Source organism: Syngnathus acus, chromosome 12, assembly GCF_901709675.1.
Source record: "Syngnathus acus chromosome 12, fSynAcu1.2, whole genome shotgun sequence".
In the NCBI taxonomy this organism is placed as follows: Eukaryota; Metazoa; Chordata; class Actinopteri; order Syngnathiformes; family Syngnathidae; genus Syngnathus; species Syngnathus acus.
In genome coordinates, this window is record NC_051097.1 from 809,435 (window position 1) to 831,386 (window position 21,952).

General features: G+C 43.6%; 1 protein-coding gene and 1 long non-coding RNA gene across 7 annotated transcripts in view; one reads left to right on the top strand and one right to left on the bottom strand.

Annotated features, from left to right (window-relative positions):
* Positions 1-21,952, bottom strand: part of LOC119131444 — a 546,859-nt gene that overhangs the window by 89,633 nt on the left and 435,274 nt on the right. The window lies entirely within an intron of this gene.
* LOC119131388 (DENN domain-containing protein 1A-like) overlaps positions 1-21,952 on the top strand; it is a 116,154-nt gene that overhangs the window by 13,740 nt on the left and 80,462 nt on the right. For 4 of the 6 annotated variants that reach the window (XM_037265795.1, XM_037265797.1, XM_037265796.1 and 1 more), the window contains 5 exons: positions 5,428-5,471; positions 6,420-6,469; positions 7,017-7,136; positions 7,296-7,365; positions 11,135-11,215. In XM_037265795.1, coding sequence (XP_037121690.1) covers positions 5,428-5,471; positions 6,420-6,469; positions 7,017-7,136; positions 7,296-7,365; positions 11,135-11,215 — 365 coding nt within the window. Of the gene's footprint in view, positions 1-5,427; positions 5,472-6,419; positions 6,470-7,016; positions 7,137-7,295; positions 7,366-11,126; positions 11,216-21,952 lie in introns of those variants that run through there. The other 2 variants (XM_037265799.1, XM_037265801.1) reach the window with 2 other exon arrangements.

Sequence of the window (21,952 nt, forward strand, 5' to 3'; positions counted from 1 at the left end):
GATGTCGGACGAAATTCGGTTGTCGAACCTCGCGAGATGAGCCGAGAGGACCCGCATGCCAACTGACTCCGTTCGTTATTACGTTCTCGTTACTCTGAGGATTGCATCAAATCTAATCATGCCTCCAAAGGAAGCAAGTGGGAGCAGTACAGCCATCCTAAAACACAAAGACGCTCCTAAAGCAATGCGACACTGAGCGCCCGGTGCGCTGTGGTTGCGCGATCGGACCAAATTAAGCTCCCTGCGCACTGAGGTCCACTTAAATTTTGGAAAGTACATTAGGACTTTAAAAATATTTTATAATTTTAGCGACCGCTCTGTCACAATAATGCGACCAGCGCGGTGCAGTTGCGCGGTCGGCGGTGCGCTACAGTTGCGCGTTTGGCGGTGCGCTGCAGTTGCGCGATCGGACAAAATTAAGCTCCCTACGCACTGATGTCCACTTAAATTTTGGAAAGTACATCAGGACTTTAAAAATATTTTCTGAATTTCAGCGACGGCTCTGTCACAATAATGCGACCAGCGCGGTGCAGTTGCGCGGTCGGCGACGCGCTACTGTTGCGCGTTCGGTGGTGCGCGGCAGTTGTGCGATTGGACAAAAATGTGCAAATGAAAAAATGCTTAAAAAAGGCAGGGTTTTTTTGGCTTGGAACGGATTCATTTTTTTTCCATTATTTGTAATGGGAAAATATGATTCTGAATTCGAACGATTCACTTCTTGAACAGCTTTCTGGAACGGATTGTGTTCGAAAACCGAGGCTCCACTCCATATGTTTTTATCGTTACAGTTCAGTAGTTTTTTGGTCGTTGAACTCTTGTTTTGTTGAATAAAGAGCCGTTTACCAAACCCACGTCTTTCCTTGTACTTTGTTAACGCTACAATATAGTTATATACTAGATCTGTGGAATAACGACGAGGCTGACGTCAGGGCGCACGCGCGGCGTTGTTGACAAAGGACGAGGAATTTGATCGATGGATTTAATGATTTGGAGTGACAGATGGTTTGATAATATTATTGTTTATATAATAATTATTTTATATATAATTTACATATCGTTATATGGGCCTGTGGAATATTTTGAAGTGCAAGCTCCGTCAGCGGCGCGCACCCGGCCGCATTGTTGACATAAAGGACGATCGATGGATTTAATGATTTGGAGTGACACAGATGGTTTGATAATATTATTGCTTATATATATAATAGGTATTTGATATATCGTTATATGGGCCTGTGGAATATTTTGAAATGCTACCGCCGTCAGCGGCGCGCATTGTTGACATAGAGGACAATCGATGGATTTAATGAATTGTAGTGACACAGATGGTTTTATAAACGTGTTATTTATGTAATAGTTATTTGAATAACTCTGAATGTTACGTCACGCCGTTCTCAGCTCTTCGTTTGTGTTTATGTCACGTTAGCATACCTATCGTTTAGCCTGTTGTTGCTCGTTCATGTCTGTTCTTGGTGTTGGATTTTGTCGAATAAATTTCCCCCAAACTGCGATTTATACTCCGGAGCGACTTGTTTATGTTTTTTTTCATGTTATTGTGCATTTTATGGCTAATGCAACCTCGAAAGATACGGTATATAAGAAAAAAACTAAATATCCCCGAATTTTAGCTAGTGCGGTTTATAGTCCGGTGCGGTTTATAGTCCGAAAATTACGGTAACTCAAAATACAACAATAAATGTGTAGAATGTTGGCAACAATAGTAAGTACACCCCAACGAAAAATATCCTGAAGACAAGCAGACTAAGGATATGGGTTACTGGAACCATGTCCTGTGGTCTGAAGAGACCAAGATAAACATATTTGGTTCAGATGGTGTCCAACGTGTGTGGCGGCAACCAGGTGAAGAGTACAAAGACAAGTGTGTCTTGCCTACAGTCAAGCATGGTGGTGGGAGCGTCATGGTCTGGGGCTGTATGAGTGCTGGTGGCACTGGGGAGCTACAGTTCATTGAGGGAACAATGAATGCCAACATGTACTGTGGAATACTGAAGCAGAGCATGATCCCCTCCCTCCGTAAACTGGGCCGCGGAGCAATATTCCAACACGATAACCCCAAAACAGACCTCCTAAAGAAGCTGAGTGTGAAGGTGATGGACTGGCCAAGCATGTCCCCAGACCTAAACCCTATTGAACATCTATGGGGCATCCTCAAACGGAAGGTGGAGGAGCGCAAGGTCTCCAACATCCACCAGCTCCGTGATGTCATCATGGAAGAGCATTCCAGCGGCGACCTGTGAAGCTCTGATGAACTCCCTGCCTAAAAGGGTTACGGCGGTGCTGGAAAATAATGGTGGCCACACAAAATATTGACATTTGGGTCCAATTTTGACATTTTCAGTCGGGGTGTACTCACAGCAATTTACAGATTTATTATTGTATTTTGAGTTACTTTTAAGTAACAATACATTTACTTTGCTATCCAAGCTCTACAGTGACTACTTAACATTGTCTCAAGGTGTCATTTCTTCAGTGTTGTCCCATGGCAAGATATAATTAAAACATTGCAGGAATGAGAGTGGTGTACTCACTTTTGTGAGATACTGTGTCTTTTATATATTTGTATATACTCACTCTGTGGTATGAATGCTGCTGGACAAGAATTTCCTGCGGGAGCAATCCCAAGAGATTAATAAAGTGAAATCTGTCTGTCTGATCGTGTCATCTTCCTGTCAACCAACCATCCATCCATCCAGCCATCCATCTTCTTCTGCTTATCCGGAGTCGGGTCCCGGAGGCAGCACCTTTAGGAGGGATCCCCAGAATTACCTCTCCCCAGCCACTTCGTCCAGCTCATCCTGGGAGATCCCAGCCGAGAGACATAGTCTCTCCAGCGTATCCTGGGTCGTCCCTGGGGTCACCTGCCGGTGGGACATGCCCGGAACACCTCCCCGGAGAGGCGCCCAGGAGGCATCCTGTTGAGATGCCCGAGCCACCTCATCTGGCTCCTCTCAACGTGGAGGAGCAGCAGCTCGACTTCGAGTCCCTCCCGGATGACTGAGCTTCTCACCTCTTCTCTAAGGGAGAGCCCGGACACCTAGCGGAGGAAACTCATTTCGGCCGCCTGTATCTGGGATCTTGTCCTTTCGGTCACGGCCCATGGCTCGTGACCATAGGTGAGTGTAGGAGCGTAGATCGACCGGTAAATTGAGAGCTTCGCCTTTTGGCTCAGCTCCCTCTTCACCACGAAAAAAACGGTACAGAGTCCGCATCACAGCAGGTGCTGCACCGATCCGCCTGTCGATCTTGTTCTCCATCCTGCCTTCGCTTGTGAACAAAGACCCCAAGATACTTGAACTCCTCCACTTGGGGCAGGATCTCATCCCCGATCCGGGGAGGGCATTCCACCATTTTCCGACTGAGGACCATGCTGCTGACTTTCATCCCGACCGCTTCACACTCTGCTGCGAACCACTCCAGTGTAAGCTGGAGATCACGGCTTGAAGAAACCAACAGCACCACATCGTCTGCAAAAAGCAGAGATGATCACCAAACTGGACCCCTTCAACGCCTCGGCTGCGCCTCGAAATTCTGTCCATAAAGGTTATGAACAGAATCGGTGACAAAGGGCAGCCTTGGCGGAGTCCAACCCCCACTGGGAACGAATCTGACTTACTGATGGAAATGCGAACCAAACTCTGGCATCGATGATACAGGAACCGAACATCCCATATCAGTTGGTTTGGCACGCTGTACTCCCGAAGCACCCCCCACAGAACTCCCCGAGGGACACGGTTGAACGCCTTCTCCAGGTCCACAAAACACATGTAAACTGGTTGAGTGAACTTCCACGCACCTTCGAGGATCCTGCCGAGGGTATAGAGCTGGTCCACTGTTCCACTGCCAAGACGGAAACCACACTGCTCCTCCTGAATCCGAGATTCAACCGCCCGACGGACCCTCCTTTCCAGCACCCCTGAATAGACCTTACCAGGGAGGCTGAGGAGTGTGATTCCTCTGTAGTTGGAACACACCCTCTGGTCCCCCTTCTTAAAAAGGGGGGGACCACCACCCAAGTCTGCCACTCCAGAGGCACTGTCCCCTGATGTCCACGCAATGCTGTAGGGGCGTGTCAGCCAGGACAGCCCCTCAACATCCAGTGCCTTTGAAAACTCGGGGCGGATCTCATCCACCCCCGGGGACTTGCCTCTGAGTAGCTTATTAACTACCTTGGTGACTTCGACCCCAGAGATTGGAGAGTCCACCACAGATTCTCCTGGCCCTGCTTCCGCAATGGAAGGTGTGTCGGTGGAATTGAGGAGGTCTTTGAAGTATTCTCCCCACCGACTCACGAGGTCTCGAGTCGAGGTCAGCAGCACACCGTCTCCATTGTAAACAGTGTTAACTGTGCACTGCTCCCCCCTCCTGAGGCGCCGGATGATGGACCAGAATTTCCTCGAAGCTGTCATTCTCCACGACCTCGCCAAACTCCTCCCACACCCGGGTTGTTGCCTTAGCGACTGCCGAGGCCGCGTTCCGCTTGGCCATCCGGTACATGTCGGCTGCCTCCGGAGTCCCACAGGCTAAAACGGCCTAATAGGACTCCTTCTTCAGCTTGATGGCATCCCTTAACGCCGGTGTCCACCAGCGGGTTCGGGGGTTGCCGCCATGACAGGCCTGACGACCACCTTACGCCTCTCACCGTGGGCAACTCCAGAGTGGAAGAGAGTCCAGCCCCTCTCAAGAGGACTTGTTCCAGAACACAAGCTCTGTGTGGAGGCAATGTCTCGTCCAGTGGTTCTTAACCTTTTTCCTTGTTCGCACCCCATTCAATTCACCAACCAGTTCTCGCACCACTAACCCTAACCCTAAATAATTATTATAATAATAATTGGTTTACTTTACAGCTACAAGGCTTAATTAGCATTATCCCTAACGCCAATTAACACAATGACTTCTTGATTTCCAGAATTTTTCACTTTTTTCGGTTACCCGACCACTATCCCCGAAAAATTGTAAATTTCGCCCAGGGTATCCTCGCACCCCCTAGGAAGCATTCTCTCACCCCTAGGGGGTTAAGAACCACTGGTCTAGTCGGAACTTTTCTGCCTCGCACACCAGCTTGTGCTCCTTTGCTGCCATAGAGGTGACATTCCATGTCCCAATAGCCAGCTTCTGTCACCGGGGATCGGACCACTTTGGTCGCCGCCCAGCTCTCTTTGCACATGACCCCTTTGGCCCCTCCCACAGGTGGTGAGCCTATGGGAACTTCCTGTCAATCATTTTGGAAATTACATCATTGTTAGATGCCCATCAGAAACCAAGAGTTGTGATTGCAGTTTTTGCTTCAGAAAGTGAACCACTACTACGCAATATACGGCAGTCGAAAAGTGGGGATTCATGATGAAAGAAGAATATGACTTTTCTGGTTTGTACATTTATAATTCTATCTTAATTTTGTGTTTCTAACAGAGCCTGCCATCCGAAGAAAATTCCCAGAGGACTTCCAAGATGAGGTCTGTTTTATTTTGCATTTCCTTATATTGTGTCTGTATATATGTTTTGACCATTATCTGTAGTTATCAGCATTGAATCACATTGCATCTGTGGTAGATTTTCTTACACTTTCTCACACCGCTTGTTCTAACTTCGAAACTTTTTTTTTTTTAACGTAGATTGGGTTGTTAGTTAAGTATTTTATAAGTGGGGCTTTAATCCATCGTGATCATCGTGGGGACTTCCTGTTCGACATGGGAATATAAGGGTCTCTGTATGGATATGTATCGCGGCCGAGGGTTGCCTGCCTGAATTGTACGTGTTCCCTTCTAAATTATCTTCACTCCCTGTTGCATTTCAAATTGAATTGTGCAGCTTGGCAAGTTTGGCAACTTGTTGCATTGTTGGTATTGCTAACAATGGAAGGCGAGAAGCCTTCGGAGCAAAGAATCTAAACAGTCCTTTGTTTCTTTAATGTTAAATTACCGGAGATTTGAAGGTGCCATGAAAAGATTCATAGAAGATTCAAAAGAACATCAGGTATTATGCCATCCACAAATTCTCTTAAGGCGCCTCAACTGGCATTCCTAATGTGTTTTTTTTTTTTTTGCTAATGTCATAGAAAGTGGTGAATGATGAATTCAGCATCAACAACACATAAACATCACGGTATTACTGTATGCTTCAATTTGTTCCTAAGTGCAGCTCCCTATGTTTTCCCCAATCGATTGAGGGACCCAGGCCGTTTTTCTTCTGCTCTTCGCTTCCCTCACTCTCCCATGCCTGTATGCATAGTGGATCCTTTCTCTCGATTCATCACTCAATACACAATTCAGCATTTTACATTTTGAAACAGCGGGGCAAACATGTATTTTATTTCACAAAGGAGCCTCAGTACATTGTGCTGTTTTTACATATTGACATTGTGAAATTGAGTGCAATGCTAATAATTTTCATCTCTTCCACAGGACACTATTAAAACTGTTCCAAAGTTCTGCTTTCCATTCTGCTTGGATAGGTACACTGACACAACTTTCTGCTTATCTATTTTTCTGTGTGCCAGTCTAATGTATCATTTACACTCCCCTCCAATAGGAAGGGTCTCTTCTCAAGGTTTCTCATTTCCCCTAGTAGGAGTTTTGAGTTTTTCCTTGCCCTCCTGGGAGTTTAAGATCAGGGGATGTTTGAGAATATTTGTCAATTTTCGCACATGTCCTGAGTGTTGTTAGTCACCTAAATGTTGAACAGAGGCTGAGATGTACCGAAGTCAAATTCCTTCTTTGGCACGCTCAAACATGGCCAATAAAAATTCTTGAATCTTGAACAATGTGGCCAATTATTTTATTTTTAATGCAGACCATATGGGTTTAACATCACACAAAATAGCTTTGTAACAAAAAGCCAAGTTTTTGGTAAGCAAAAATATTGTTGATATTATTGATTAAAAAAAAAAACCCTCTTTTACCCACTGTTCTTTTCATTAAAAATTATTTCAAGGTTTTCAAGCGTGAACTAGTCTTCTAACGTTGACATTTTCTATACTCTCAAATATTTTCTTTCCGCAGTGTCAACCAGATGGAACAGAATCAGAATTTCACATTTGTCCTGACTGACATCAACAGTAAACACAGATTTGGGTTTTGTCGGCTCTCCTCAAGCTTACACACCTGCTATTGTATCCTTAGGTGAAGCTCGTAATTTATTTTTGTTTTGTTTTAATCGTTGCATTAATAGTGCAAGTGCATTATTTCCAATTTCATATTGGAGTGAATGCAAAATTAAAGAACCGCTTTCATTGTATAGTCTTGAGCTGTCAAATTTCAAACCTTATTTGTATCCTCCAGCTACCTGCCATGGTTTGATGTGTATTACAAACTGCTAAACATTGTTGCAGATTACACCATAATTGGCCAGGTAAGGAAAATACATGTAACTACATACGTACGTACGTACATACATGCGTACATACGTACATACCAGGGATGTGCGGTCAGAGGAGGCTACGCCTCCCCTGCCATCATGAAAAAGGGAAAAACAAATTCAATTGTTTTTATCATAAAGTCATTCTCCTTTTAATTTCAATAGTTTTGTATCATTTTGAACCAAAATCGCGGAATTTTTATAGTTATTTTAAAACCGAAGACGATTCGCTCGTAGGAGCCAACTTCCTGCCTTGCCACCTCTGAAGATTGCGTAATCACACGGCTGCCTATGCTGACAGGCTCTGCAGTTAGACTGAACTGCTGTCTGTCTCTATGTCGCTGTTTAAGTGTTCAAACACTTTGGTTATCTTAACTAATTTCCGCAGTTAAGCTGATGCATTGAATATCTAGTGTTTTTTGTCATCTGTCTGTAATGTCGTGTTTCTTCAGATGAACAAAACGGCTTTGAAAAGAGACCTTAGGAGGCTACGAAAAAAGGTTCTCCAGCCTTATGGCAGGGGGTGCTAGTGATCCCGGGATGCTTCATGCGCCTACCTGTAGAATAAGAGATCTCCAGTTCAAATTTACAGTGAGCAACTGAGGAGCCAGTCGTCCATTTATTTCGTTTTACATTCGGGTTTTTTTTCTCCCGTTTTTACATTTCGTTTTACAATGGAGGATGACATATCCAAACGATTTTCAAGTATGGATTTTCGGTCAAACCAGGAGGTCATCAGTAAAGGAAGAGCAACTTCCGAGTTAAAAGGTTTGATTCAGACAACCGGACTTCGGAACGGAGTGGTACGCACGATCGAAAACAAGTTTTTAATTCCATGCGCTTTATTGAGTGTTTTTATGTGTGAAGACTGCTGATATGAGATTTTAATTAAAATAGTTCAAATTAAATAATGAATAAGCCACACTAGAGCAGCGTTCCCCAACCTTTTTTGTGACACGGTTAGGTGCCAGACAAATTTTACCGGGGGGTGACGTCAGTGCCTCCCCAGTCATGAACCTCACCGCACGTCACTGGTACATACGTACCTACGTACGTACGTACATACATACATACATACATACATACATACGTACATATATACATACATACCGTATTGGCCCGAATCTAAGACGACCCTGATTTTAAGAAGACCCCTTCTTTTTCAAGACTCAAGTTTGAGAAAAGAATTTTTGAACACTAAATTTAGTTTTTATACAGAAAATAATTACAGTACATCTGAAACAAATGATTATAACAATATATTCGAGAGAAAAAGCAGGTTATTTTACCTCATTCAAATCATGCAAAAACTGTCTATCATATCTTAATATCTGAACATTTAAATATGTAAACTAAAGTGCAATCACATTTGTAAATGAATGGCTTGTGGTTTTTGAAACGTAAATAAACCTACTGTTTCTCCATTTTCTGTTATCTCTTCTCTTATTTTCTTCTCTTTTCTTTCTTGCCGCTATTTTTTATTTTTCTTCTTCGTGCTACCGCTATTTTTATTTTTATTCTTCGTGACAGGGGTTCGCTTTGGCCTGGGAAATTAAGTTCAGCATTTGCTTTAAAGATATCTGGCGCCATCTAGCGTTGTGAATGGGTATAACGTCTAGACCCCGAATGTAAGACGATTCCCACTTTTCCAGTCTTATTTCAATGCAAAAAACACCGTCTTATATTCGGGCCAATACGGTACATACATACATACATACATACATACATACAGTGCCTTGCGAAAGTATTCGGCCCCCTTGAACCTTTCAACATTTCGCCACATTTCAGGCTTCAAACATAAAGATATAAAATTTTAATTTTTTGTCAAGAATCAACAACAAGTGGGACACAATCGTGAAGTGGAACGAAATTTATTGGATAATTTAAACTTTTTTAACAAATAAAAAACTGAAAAGTGGGGCGTGCAATATTATTCGGCCCCTTTACTTTCAGTGCAGCAAACTCACTCCAGAAGTTCAGTGAGGATCTTTAAATGATCCAATGTTGTCCTAAATGACTGATGATGATAAATAGAATGCACCTGTGTGTAATCAAGTCTCCGTATAAATGCACCTGCTCTTTGATAGTCTCAGGGTTCTGTGTAAAGCGCAGAGAGAACCATGAAGACAAAGGAACACACCAGGCAGGTCCAAGATACTGTTGTGGAGAAGTTTAAAGCCGGATTTGGATACAAAAAGATTTCCCAAGCTTTAAACATCTCAAGAAGCACTGTGCAAGCAATTATATTGAAATGGAAGGAGTATCAGACCACTGCAAATCTACCAAGACCCGGCCGTCCCTCCAAACTTTCATCTCAAACAAGGAGAAGACTGATCAGAGATGCAGCCAAGAGGCCCATGATCACTCTGGATGAACTGCAGATAACTACAGCTGAGGTGGGAGAGTCTGTCCATAGGACAACAATCAGTCGTGCACTGCACACATCTGGCCTTTATGGAAGAGTGGCAAGAAGAAAGCCATTTCTCAAAGATATCCATAAAAAGTCTCATTTAAAGTTTGCCACAAGCCACCTGGGAGACACACCAAACATGTGGAAGAAGGTGCTCTGGTCAGATGAAACCAAAATCGAACTTTTTGGCCACAATGCAAAACGATATGTTTGGCGTAAAAGCAACACAGCTCATCACCCTGAACACACCATCCCCACTGTCAAACATGGTGGTGGCAGCATCATGGTTTGGGCCTGCTTTTCTTCAGCAGGGACAGGGAAGATGGCTAAAATTGATGGGAAGATGGATGGAGCCAAATACAGGACCATTCTGGAAGAAAACCTGTTGGAGTCTGCAAAAGACCTGAGACTGGGACGGAGATTTATCTTCCAACAGGACAATGATCCAAAACATAAAGCCAAATCTACAATGGAATGGTTCACAAATAGACGTATCCAGGTGTTAGAATGGCCAAGTCAAAGTCCAGACCTGAATCCAATCGAGAATCTGTGGAAAGAGCGGAAGACTGCTGTTCACAAACGCTCTCCATCCAACCTCACTGAGTTCGAGCTGTTTTGCAAGGAAGAATGGGCAAGAATTCCAGTCTCTCGATGTGCAAAACTGATAGAGACATACCCCAAGCGACTTGCAGCTGTAATTGCAGCAAAAGGTGGCGCTACAAAGTATTAGCGCAAGGGGGCCGAATAATATTGCACGCCCCACTTTTCAGTTTTTTATTTGTTAAAAAAGTTTAAATTATCCAATAAATTTTGTTCCACTTCACGATTGTGTCCCACTTGTTGATTCTTGACAAAAAATTAAACTTTTATATCTTTATGTTTGAAGCCTGAAATGTCGCGAAATGTTGAAAGGTTCAAGGGGGCCGAATACTTTCGCAAGGCACTGTACATACTTGTCCTTGCTTTGTTTTCTTGTTTTTACTTGCCATGTAGCACTTTGAGATTCCTCCGAATGTAAAGTGCGTTATAAATATAATTTATTATTATTATTATTATACAATCAATAGTAATGTGCAAAATGTCACTATGTACCACCGATCGATAGTTGAATGAAAATCCTTATCAATGTCAACCATAGGTAACCATAGGAAAAACTGCAGTATTTGGAAGATTCTATTGTTGTTTAATTGTGTGTAGTGCTGAATAAATCCAAACGTACTAAACGTGAACAGTGTGAACGTGGGACTGGAGCTGACATTAGAGGAAAAAGACATGTTAAAAGAAAGTGTCGTATTATATTCATTGTAGAATATTCTTAATTTTCATGGATATTTGGTCTTTTGAGTGCTTTAGGAAGCCAATTTCCAGGATCTCCTGATGTCCCTACACAGCCTTTGCATTCCTGAGCCTGGCATCCCTGTTCACCTTGCTATGGTGAGTCACAATTCACTACATTGTTTCATTATTATAATTTCTTTTAAATTAAGAGTAAGCCTGAAAAAGCAAATGTGTAAACCTATTTTGAATATTGGGTATCCTCTTCCCCCTCAAAGTTTCCTTGTATCATTTGTTACCCATAAATATGAAAAATGCTTATGAAGTGGTGCTTTATCCAAACTATATGTTGCCCAAAACATTTCCAAAAGTCAGACATTCAATTCTAAGTGTATTAATTAGGGCTGGCCCTTTAACCTGTGAAATGGATTCATTAATTCCATTGCAAATTACCACGCTGTAAAAATGAACTCAATAATGAGTGTCAAATGCACAAACCTTTCAAAGAAAGACGGTACACAGAAAGCGTTTTTAAAGTTTTAATAACATACCTTAACATTTCTTTCCAAACACTGCCTGTGACCTGGCAGTAATACCGCAGCAACATGGAAGTAACACAGCACTAATAGGGCTGGATTAAAAAAAACATATTGGTTGTAATGTCTCCGGGTCCCGTTAAATAATAAAAGAAGGATGCCTCGCTTGGATGTGTTGATCGTCTTGTACTTTATTGCCACCCGCGCATTACCAACACCGTTCCCCGTTGTACACCAACCCTCTTTTCGGATCCCCCACACCGCCACCAGGGGCGCTACACATACATGGCACAGTATATTCAGATCTGCTGTGAACATTACATCACTCTATTCTTTTTTTTTTTTGAAACAAGAAACAACTTGAATGCAGTTTTTGAAACAATAGACAAACTTGAATGCAGTTTTCCTTATAGATTCTTTACCACTAATTTGTTCGTAGTGATACCTGAAAACAAACCTCTATATTGGGACAACACAGCTTAATATTTTGTGCATAAACCCTGCTCCAATAAAACAGTTTACATGGCATCAAACTTCACTTCCAAACTGAGTTTAAACGTTTTCAGTGTATGCAAAAATTCAAGATTACTCATAATCACGAAGATACGAAGGAGGACGTCTATTGTGTCGCGACGGATATCGTGGAGGTGGTGTATCCTCAGCAGGTACGTCGCGGCTATGGACGGAGTCTGGCGGAGCGTTCTGCGACGCGGCATGGATCTTTTTGAAGAAGGATGAGTTCCTTGTGATGGAGTGTCCATCTTTTGTTGCTGTAATCATTGAGCCTTTGATCCTTGATATTTTGTATGGTTCAGTGTTGTAGGGTGTGGTGAGGTTGTTGTGCTTGGGCTGATGGTAAAGTCAAAGTCAAAGTCAGCTTTATTGTCAATCTCTCCACATGTCAAGACACACAAAGAAATCGAAATTACGTTTCCACTATCCCACGGTGACAAGACATAGTACACGACAGACATACATACATACAAGCAAACAACACAAAATAAAAACAAGAAGGCACAAACAATGAATAATAAGAGCGATGAATAAATAATAAATAAACAAATAACACAATAAATAAGAGGAGCAAAACGGAGCAAGTCTGCATACAGCAGACAGTCAGAATATAGCGCAAAAGTACAGGACGCTACGCAGAAGGGGGGAGAGAGTTCAGGATCCTAACAGCCTGGAGTATGAAGCTGTAGCGCTGTGTCTCCTGGGGTGAATGTGCTTGGTGCTGCATGACGACGTGTGTCAGCGTAGGTTTTCATCTTGCTTTTAGCAGCATGATCCTTTGCTCGGATGGGGCGATCTGAGCTGATGGCTGTGGCTGTGGGAATTTTCGTGTAGATCTTTCGTTGGAACAACAGTTCTGCTGGTGAAGCACCTGTAGTGCTGTGTGGTGTGGAACGATATTCCCCGAGGAAGGTGTTGAGGTGTTGTTTCCAAGGAATATTCAGTGTTCCTGAGATACGGATGCTCTTGCCTAGTGTGCGCATAAAACGCTCGGCAGTGGCGTTAGCTTGAGGCCACAGTGGTGTGATCTTGCGATGGTGGAAGCCTAAATAAGTTGCAAACTTTGCAAACTGGTCACCATTAAAAGGGGGGCCATTGTTCGTCTTAAGGACCCTTGGAATCCCAAATGTGGAAAACACTTTGTCCATGACTGGTATGACTGTGTTAGCAGAAGTTGAGTTAACAACTTCAACCACTGGGTACCGGGTGTAGTCATCTACAATGACCAACAGATATTCTCCAGTGGGAAGAGGTCCATAAAAGTCTGCACACACGCTGTGCCAGGGAGCTTCGGGCAGCGCTGACATCTGTAATGGCTCCATGTGAGTGACTGGTGTGTTTGCCTGCCATGCTATACAGTTGTTGACTATGGCCTCTGCTTGCTGGTCTATGTTTGGGAACCACACTTTTGTTCTGAGAAGTTTTTTTGTTTTTACTATTCCCTGATGTCCCTTGTGTGCGACCTGTAGGGCTCTGTTTTGTAGGGTTAACGGGATGACTTCTTGTTTCTCAGAATAATGTCATCAGCGGGGGATACTGTCAGCTCGCTGCTGATTTGTTTGAAGTGTCTCAGAATGTTAGTGTGTTGAGCGTTGTCTGTGATTTTGTTCCACATGTTGTCTGATATATTCACTGACCTTCTGTAAGACTGGGTCTTTCAGAGTCTCTTCTTTGATCTCTGTGAGGATCATCGCTTTTGGTGTGGCGTAATGAGACGTGAAGTTGATGTACTCTTCTGCAATCTTCGCTGCTCGTGTGCTGTCGTTGGTCTGTGAAGGCACCGGATGACGGGAGATGTAGTCAGCTGGATTTTCAGCTCCTTTTCTGTACTCCACTCTGAAGTTGTAGGGCTGAAGCCTCACTCCCCACCGTTCAATTCTTGCAGGTGGTTTCGATCTGGGGTTGTTCCAGATGGTTTCAAGGGCTTTGTGATCAATCACAAGTGTGAATGGATGTCCATAGATGTACAGGTGATAGTGCTCACAGCCCCACACGACGGCTAGTGCTTCCCGCTCTGTTTGTGAATAGTCCTTTTCCAAGTCGCTGAGTGCACGGCTTGCGTACGCTATGGTGTGTCTGTCTCCATCCACCTTTTGGTAAAGAATAGCCCCTAGCCCCACGGGGCTCGTGTCGACAACCAACTCTGTCTCCTTACTTGGATCAAAGTAGGACATGGTGGTGTCGCTGGTGAGACCATCCTTGATGGCTCTCAGTGCTGCTGCTTGATCTGGTCCCAACTCCCACTGTGCGTCTTTCCTCGTGAGTGCGCGCAGTGGAGCAGAGATGGAGGCAAAGTCCTTAATGAACCGAGAGCAGTAGTTGGCCATGCCAAGCAGACTCCTGATCTCACCAGCATCCCGTGGGTCGCCAGCCTGCTGTATGGCTGCTACTTTTTTCGGATCCGCTGAGATGCCGTCAGCCGAAAAGATGAATCCAAAGAACTCGAGCCTGGACTTGTTGAATTCACACTTCTTTCTGTTGAGCGTGAGACCGCTCTATTTAATCCTCTGGAACACAGCTCTGTTATCATCATGTTCGGACTGGGAAGTACCGTAGACAATGATGTCGTCACTCAGATTTTTTACCCCTTTGAGGCCTTGGAGGGTCTGGCAGATTGCATTTTGAAACACCTCCACAGCTGATGAAATGCCAAAGTTTAAGCGTTTGTAGCGCCTCAGACCAAGATGAGTGGTGAACATGGTGATATACCTGCTGTCGGGGTGGAGCTCTAGCTGGTGATAACCTGCTTTCAAGTCCAGCTTAGAAAACACGGTGGCTCTATTCAGTTCATGAATGATGTCATCCACAGTGGGTGTGATGTGATGTTCGCGTTCGATTGCCGTGTTGGCGTGACGCATGTCCACGCAGATTCTCACTTTGTCTGGGTCTTTTGGTTTGGGGGGAGTCACAATGGGAGATACCCATGGTCTGGGACCTGACACCGCTTCAATGATGCCATCCGCTTCTAAGTTCTTTAGCTCTTCCTCTACTTTCTGTCGTACGTGAAATGGTACACGCCTGTGTGGTTGGCATGTAGGCTGTACGCCGAGGTTAATGTGGAGTTTTACCTGAAAGTCTTTCAGCGTGCCAATTCCTTCGAACAGCTCTGGGTGGCTGTTGACGAGCTCTTCTGCAACGGTCGTGGCGCTTGGTGAGGGCGACAGGGCGGTGATTATTTTGATCAGTCCAAGCTCCGTGGACGTGTTATAGCTTAGTATGGAAAAACTGTCCCCTTGAATCACGCAGAACAGGCTGTTAGACTGCTTGTCTCCTTTCGTAGCTTGTCCTTTAAATGCACCAACAACAGGGAGAGGAACGTTGGAACGATATGGGAATATTTTTGTTGCAGTCTGTTTGAGCTCTGGGCGTGGCTCTAGTCTCTCATACGTGGTCTGGCTGATGATATTCTCTGTGGCTCCAGAGTCTATCAAGACTGACATGCTCATATTGTTTAATTTGATGTTAGTCCGTGGCAGCTCTGTGGTCTTCGTGTTTACAACAAACACATGTTCATCATCACTGCTCGATGAGTCTGCCTGGTTGTTGTCACTGGGTGCAGTGCTGGCCACATGATGTACTTTCTGATGTGTGTACTGGTATCGTCTGTTGTCTTTGTGTTGTTTTGTGTCTTTATTTCTGAACGTGGAGCGGCATTGTCCTGGAAAATGGTTTTGTTTACCACATGCTCTGCACCTTTTTTCCTTTGGCGGGGCAGTCTTATTTGTGTGGATACTCGCCTCCACAGTTCCTGCACTGGGCATTTGGTTTGCTCTATGCTGTGTATTTGTTCTTAGCTGGCTGATGCACTACATTCACAGTAGCGACTGCACCTTGCTCCATACCTGTAGCTTGTATTTCGGACAGCCGCAGTGTTCTGCCATGGTCAAAAAGTTCATTTAACGTTAAGTCAGGCTCTCTCAATGCCTTTCTGCGCAGCCGAGACGACGTGCAGCTTTGAATCAGTTGTGCTTTAATTTCAGAGTCTGTCAACGAACTCACAGTTCTTTGCAAGCATACGTAGCCTGGTGTGGTACCTATCCAGGTCTTCTCCTGATTGCTGCCCTGCTTTTCTGAACATGTATATTTCGTATTGCACATTCTTTTTGGGTGAAAAGTAGTCCGTGAGTTTTTTTTTTGTATCAGCATACTTGTCTGTTGCTGCCGCCATTGTGTCGTAAATGTCATGCACTCGTTCTCCAGCTAAGTGCAACAGCATTGCTTTTAGCCTAGCATCTCCATTTATGTTCATGGCAGTAGTGTAGTTTTCAAACCTTTGTGTCCACTTTATCCAACGAGGTCCAATGGAGCTGACTTCACTCTCGGTGTCAAACTGCGGGACTGTGACACTGCTCAAGAGCGACATGATGGCATTGTTCCGAGTTAGCTCCGTTAGCCTAGCAACTGACTCGGTGCGTCGTGTCATCCTTCTTCCTCTTTCTGTTTTCTTTTCGAGTCTGACGAACGTTTCTGTCGTCGCGCGGGACATGCTCCTCCTTGTCGCCAGTGGAATGTCTCCGGGTCCCGTTAAATAATAAAAGAAGGATGCCTCGCTTGGATGTGTTGATCGTCGTGTACTTTATTGCCACCCGCGCATTACCAACACCGTTCCCCGTTGTACACCAACCCTCTTTTCGGATCCCCCACACTACGCCACCAGGGGCGCTACACATACATGGCACAGTATATTCAGATCTGCTGTGAACATTACACCGGTAAAAGTCACTGAGACGTGGCGGTAACACAGCAGCAACACTAACAGGGCTTGTTAAAAAGGGATACCAGTAAAAGTAAAAAAAAAAATAGCTTCGTTGTCTTCATCTTCCCCCTGTGCACTGAAACCATCGAAGTCTTCCTCCTCACTGTCCGATTGGAATAGCGTTAGATATCCTTCGCCACACACTTTCTCAGTCTCTCTTTCGTCGTCGCTTTTATGCATTTCTTCTAGCATTTTCCATGATGAGGGTCTGCTAATTTTATTCATGCACAAAGCGCTAAATTGATTTAAACTAGCGAGCGACGTGTATAGCTCCAGAGTAGACGTGACCGGGAAATAAAGAAAAGGGTGACGCAACACAATGTCGTCAACATCGACTGCCTTTAACTTAAAAGCGGCATCATATGCATTTCTTTTGTCCCCATAATGACGGTTTGTGTATAAAAGCTTCCTTTCAGTAATTCCTTGATCTTGTTCTGTCTCTTCTTTGTGTGAATTATACGGCACTATTTGCCTGGCGGATGGACATGCGATCAACACACCATTTTTCGCGCCAGTCATATATCCCTCTGCCCAGCAAAGCGGTGCCGCACAACAGCGGTCCACAGCCTTTTTACGAGTGTATAAAAGTGATAAAGTCGTCACAAAAATCACGGAAAAAATCCTATATAAGCCACACCGGACTATAAGCCGCAGGGTTCAAAATTTGAGAAAAATGTCACGGCTTATAGTCCGAAATTTACGGTACTTAAAATGTGCACTCTCTGCCTGTCAGCCCAGTCTTTGGTAATGTCTGTCCACGAATATGTACGTAATCATAATTAAACATGTTTTGCATCATGGCAGTAGGAAGAAGGCATCATTCACCAGAGTGCAGTTTGAAGCTAACATCAGCCAACAAGTCATCAATCAACACACCTGGTCAGTCTACACTGAATTATTTCCAGGGCGAGACTACTTCCGAGCCAATTATTATTAAACCTTCATATACAGTGTTAGGGACACATTACTTTAAAAAGTAATTAGTTATAGTTACTCACAAGTTTTTAAAAAAGGTAACTGAGTTAGTAACTGAATTACTTTATAATAAAAGTAACTCATTACCAGGGAATGTAACTACCGTTTTTTGCCATGTATAATGCGCCCCCATGTATAATACGCACCCTAAAAATGGCATGTCAATGCTGGAAAAAAGCCTGTACCCATGTATAATACGCACCCAAATTTTGATTTTTTTTTTTTTTTTTTTTTTAAAGTCCCAATGATCGTCACACACGCATCTGGGTGTGGTGAAATTTGTCCTCTGCATTTGACCCATCCCCGTGTGATTTTGATCCATCCCCTGGGGAAAGTGACGTGCGGACATGTGAAAAAGGCGGCTCTGTATGGGAGAGAAGTTGAAGAGGAATAAAAACACCCTTGGAAACCAAAACTTGCCCCTCGTCGTGACTCGGAGCCGCAACAAATGTTTCGGATTTGTGTAGGGTACATTGTGACAGCAAACGAGCAGGTGATCGAGCAAGCGTCTGATACGAGAGCATTGCGTTCGTATGGAGCGTGTTTGAAGTGAACAGCAGAGACGAAAGGAACAAGGCAAAGTGTTGTGAAATAAAATATTACCTGTAATACGTATTTTGTTATTTGCTGATTGTATGTATTAAACTATCACATTCATTGTCAGTCAAGAAGAGAAGAGGACTTTTCGCATCGGATCCATAGTGCGCATGCGCAGTGATACTGCCTCCGTATGACGTCCAGTCCGCGATGGAGATTAAAAAACAAACAATATTTGAAAATAACACAGGTTTCTGTTCCTGTCTTTGGCAATGTCCCCATGTCTTTTTGTTCCACGTCTTTGTCGGTCAGTCCTGTTATTGGTTTTGTTAGAGAGTTATGTTAGTTTACCAAGTCTGTGTTTTGAGTTCCTCCAATGAACCCTGGTTCAAGCTGCACTTGGTCGCCCTCTTCCTTTCCACACTCCATCCGTGACAAGATTTTCTTCTAAGATTGTTGTACCATGATTTTCTGCCTCTTGTCGGATTTTGTGGTGTGTGGCTACTGACCGATGTGCTTCGGCACACGTGTTAAAACATAGGAACTAATTGGCTACTATAACGCTGCCTTAGCCAATCGCTCACTGACTTAAGTTAACCCGGAAACTCCTCAGTAGCATGAGCAGTGGTCCACTTGGATCACTCTTAGTTTATTCAATCAATTCAGGAAATGGAATTGTAGGACTGTATTTATTATACATGACGTGTAGAAGAAATTGGGAAGAAATTTACTTTAGCCCACTAAAAGTGTCGCACTATACTATACAGTGTATCCCCCTTTTCTTCGCTTAACCTATCCTTACAGATGCCCTACCATGATGCAAAACAATGTTTATGATTGATTACGTACATATCCGTGGTTATGTATATAAATACCGTATTGGCCCGAATATAAGACGATGTTTTTTGCATTGAAATAAGACTGAAAAAGTGGGTGTCGTCTTTAAAGCGAAGTTACGTCACCGCGCCTTAAGTCTCGCGTGAGTTACCTCAGCTTATCGCGATTGTTGGAGCTTGTGCGCAGCGGTAAGTTAAAGGTTGCAGGTATCGACTGAGTATGTTGCTGTGATCGTGTGTGTTCTTGACACAAAGTGAGTATATACATTTCATTGTTACTACTGTCCACTGTTGTGCCATTCGTCCGATCGCGATTTGCTTCGTGTGCTCCTTTAAGTTTGCCTTGCATCGTACGAGTAGCCGTTACACAGCGGCACGGCAACTAATGGTAGCCAGCAAATGTATTTTGTTGTCTCGATGACTTATGTTTGGTGTGTTGCCGAGAGTATTTCATTTATGGTTATTTAGTATAGTGGAACCGTTACGCGCAGTTAGTTATGTAATGTGTGCCGTCTACAAGTGTTGTGTGACGTCAGAAGTTGAGCGTTGATTTACGTGCTGTAATTCTGTCTGTTGCAGAACCACACACACACCGCTTCACACAATACCCTTTTGCCAATTTGCCTGTATGCCCCTATGAGCCACAGTGCCTGTTAATTTTTTGCCAATAATTCAATAAAGCAATCAAAACTGAACCACATCTTCCCTCCTGTGTTCTGACCGACACCCGAGGGCCAAAAGAGCACAGCCATCCAAGCCAACCCCCTATACAAGACATGGGCAAACTACGGCCCACGGGGCCATTTAATCCGGCCCGCCAAACCTGAATAAATTGTATTATTAATTATTTTTTTGTCATTTTCCCTGCAATGGGGAAACGCCCGCATTTACTCCCGGAAGCCGTGTCAGAAAGCTCAGTGCACACTCACAAGTGCGTGTACGTACTCAGTAGTACGGACCCGGCGCACTCCGCGCTCTATTTCTATCAGTGCCGCATTTAGAGTGTGGGCTGTGACGTCAGCATTCTCGTAATTCGCGCGCTGAGCTTTCAGATACAGTTTTACGCTAAAGCACAAACCTTCCCCTGGAATCCTTCCTTTAAAATGAATGGCCCAAGGAAAAGAAAGGCGGACACTGAGTGCCGAGTGTTTAAAAAAGAGTGGACAATTTGGCTCGACCGACGTGTGTGAGCTGACGTTCAGCCACGTGAACATCAACAAAGCCCTGTCACAGATCTAGGTTAACGGACCAAAACCTCGGCCACAACAAATTTTACTCCAGACTATGATGCACTAGCACAGTGATTCTTAACCTTGTTGGAGGCACTAAACCCCACCAGTTTCATATGCGCATTCACCGAACCCCTCTTTTGTGAATATATATTTATTTTTTTCAAATTCAAGACAGAGATGTCTTACTGGTGTACAAAATGAGCCGTGCATAAACATCACCTTGTTCAAAGAATAAAACCAACACAATGCATGAATTCACAACAAATGACATACCAGCAAATCAGTGTGACTTCTGCTGTTGCCTTTGCGAGACCAGTTCAGATATGCGAATTTATAAATCAAGTGTGTTTGGACCTCCGCAGTGGAGGCTCTGCCGAACCCCTGAAACCGACTCACCGAACCCCTAGGGTTCGACCGAACCCAGGTTAAGAACCACTGCACTAGCAAGAAAAGGGAGACCATCAACATTGTTCCCACTGAAAATGAAGGGGAGTTTCTCTAGTTTGTTGTAAAAAAAAAAAAAAAAGAATTTTGAAAATAATTTGTACAAATAGCAGGGATTGAAACTAGCGACATTCTCATTTTCAAACAATGCAGGATGCTCAAGGACATTGATGCACCACCTGTTTGCGACTAATCATAACATTTAAAGTTCTTAAGGCCGACTTTAAGGAAGTGTTTCCTGTTTCCTCACCTCTATCACCAGGTTTTTGTGAGTTTAAGCTCTGCTCTGATTTTCAGATATCCGTCACCGTGTTGCCGTTTTGATTTCTTTATTACTTTATTTAGATGTATTCTTTCACTGATTCTTCAAGATGATGTATTTGGTCAGAATGTTTGCCGTTTGATGTGATTTCGCCTTATAAGATAAACATCTTTTATAAATCTGACCTGCAGGCACTGAAGTGATGGATACTGTTATTCATAATAACTGTCATATTTAATGAGAATCACAGAAGTTTTTTGGTGAAATATTTTTTTTAATAAAGGCATTTGTTTTCAAAAAGCTTTTTTTAACTATCCATGCTTTGCTACCTGCTAAAGGCCAAAACACTTTATGGAATGACCTTTACATGTCGTTTATATTACTTCACACAAACACTACATGCATCTGCTCCTGGTTCGGCCCCCCGGTCAAAATTTAAAGCCCAATTCGGCCCGCAAGTCAAAAAGTTTGCCCACCCCTGCCCTATACAGTCCTCAGGCTCCCCAACAATAGCGGTAGCAGTTTGCATTATTTTATTGCAATGTTTTTCCTGATTCAGATTTGTTTCAAGACTACAGTTACAGGAAGACTTCACTTTGATGGTTAATGCAGTTATTGCAATTTTGTTGTTTTATCACGATAGATTGGTTTATTTACATTTCAAAAACCAGAAGCCATTCATTTACAAATGTGATTGCACTTTAGTTTACATATTTAAATGTTAAGATATTATGATGTGATAGACTGTATTTGCATGATTTGAATGAGGCAAAATAACATGCTTTTTCTCATGTATTATCATTTC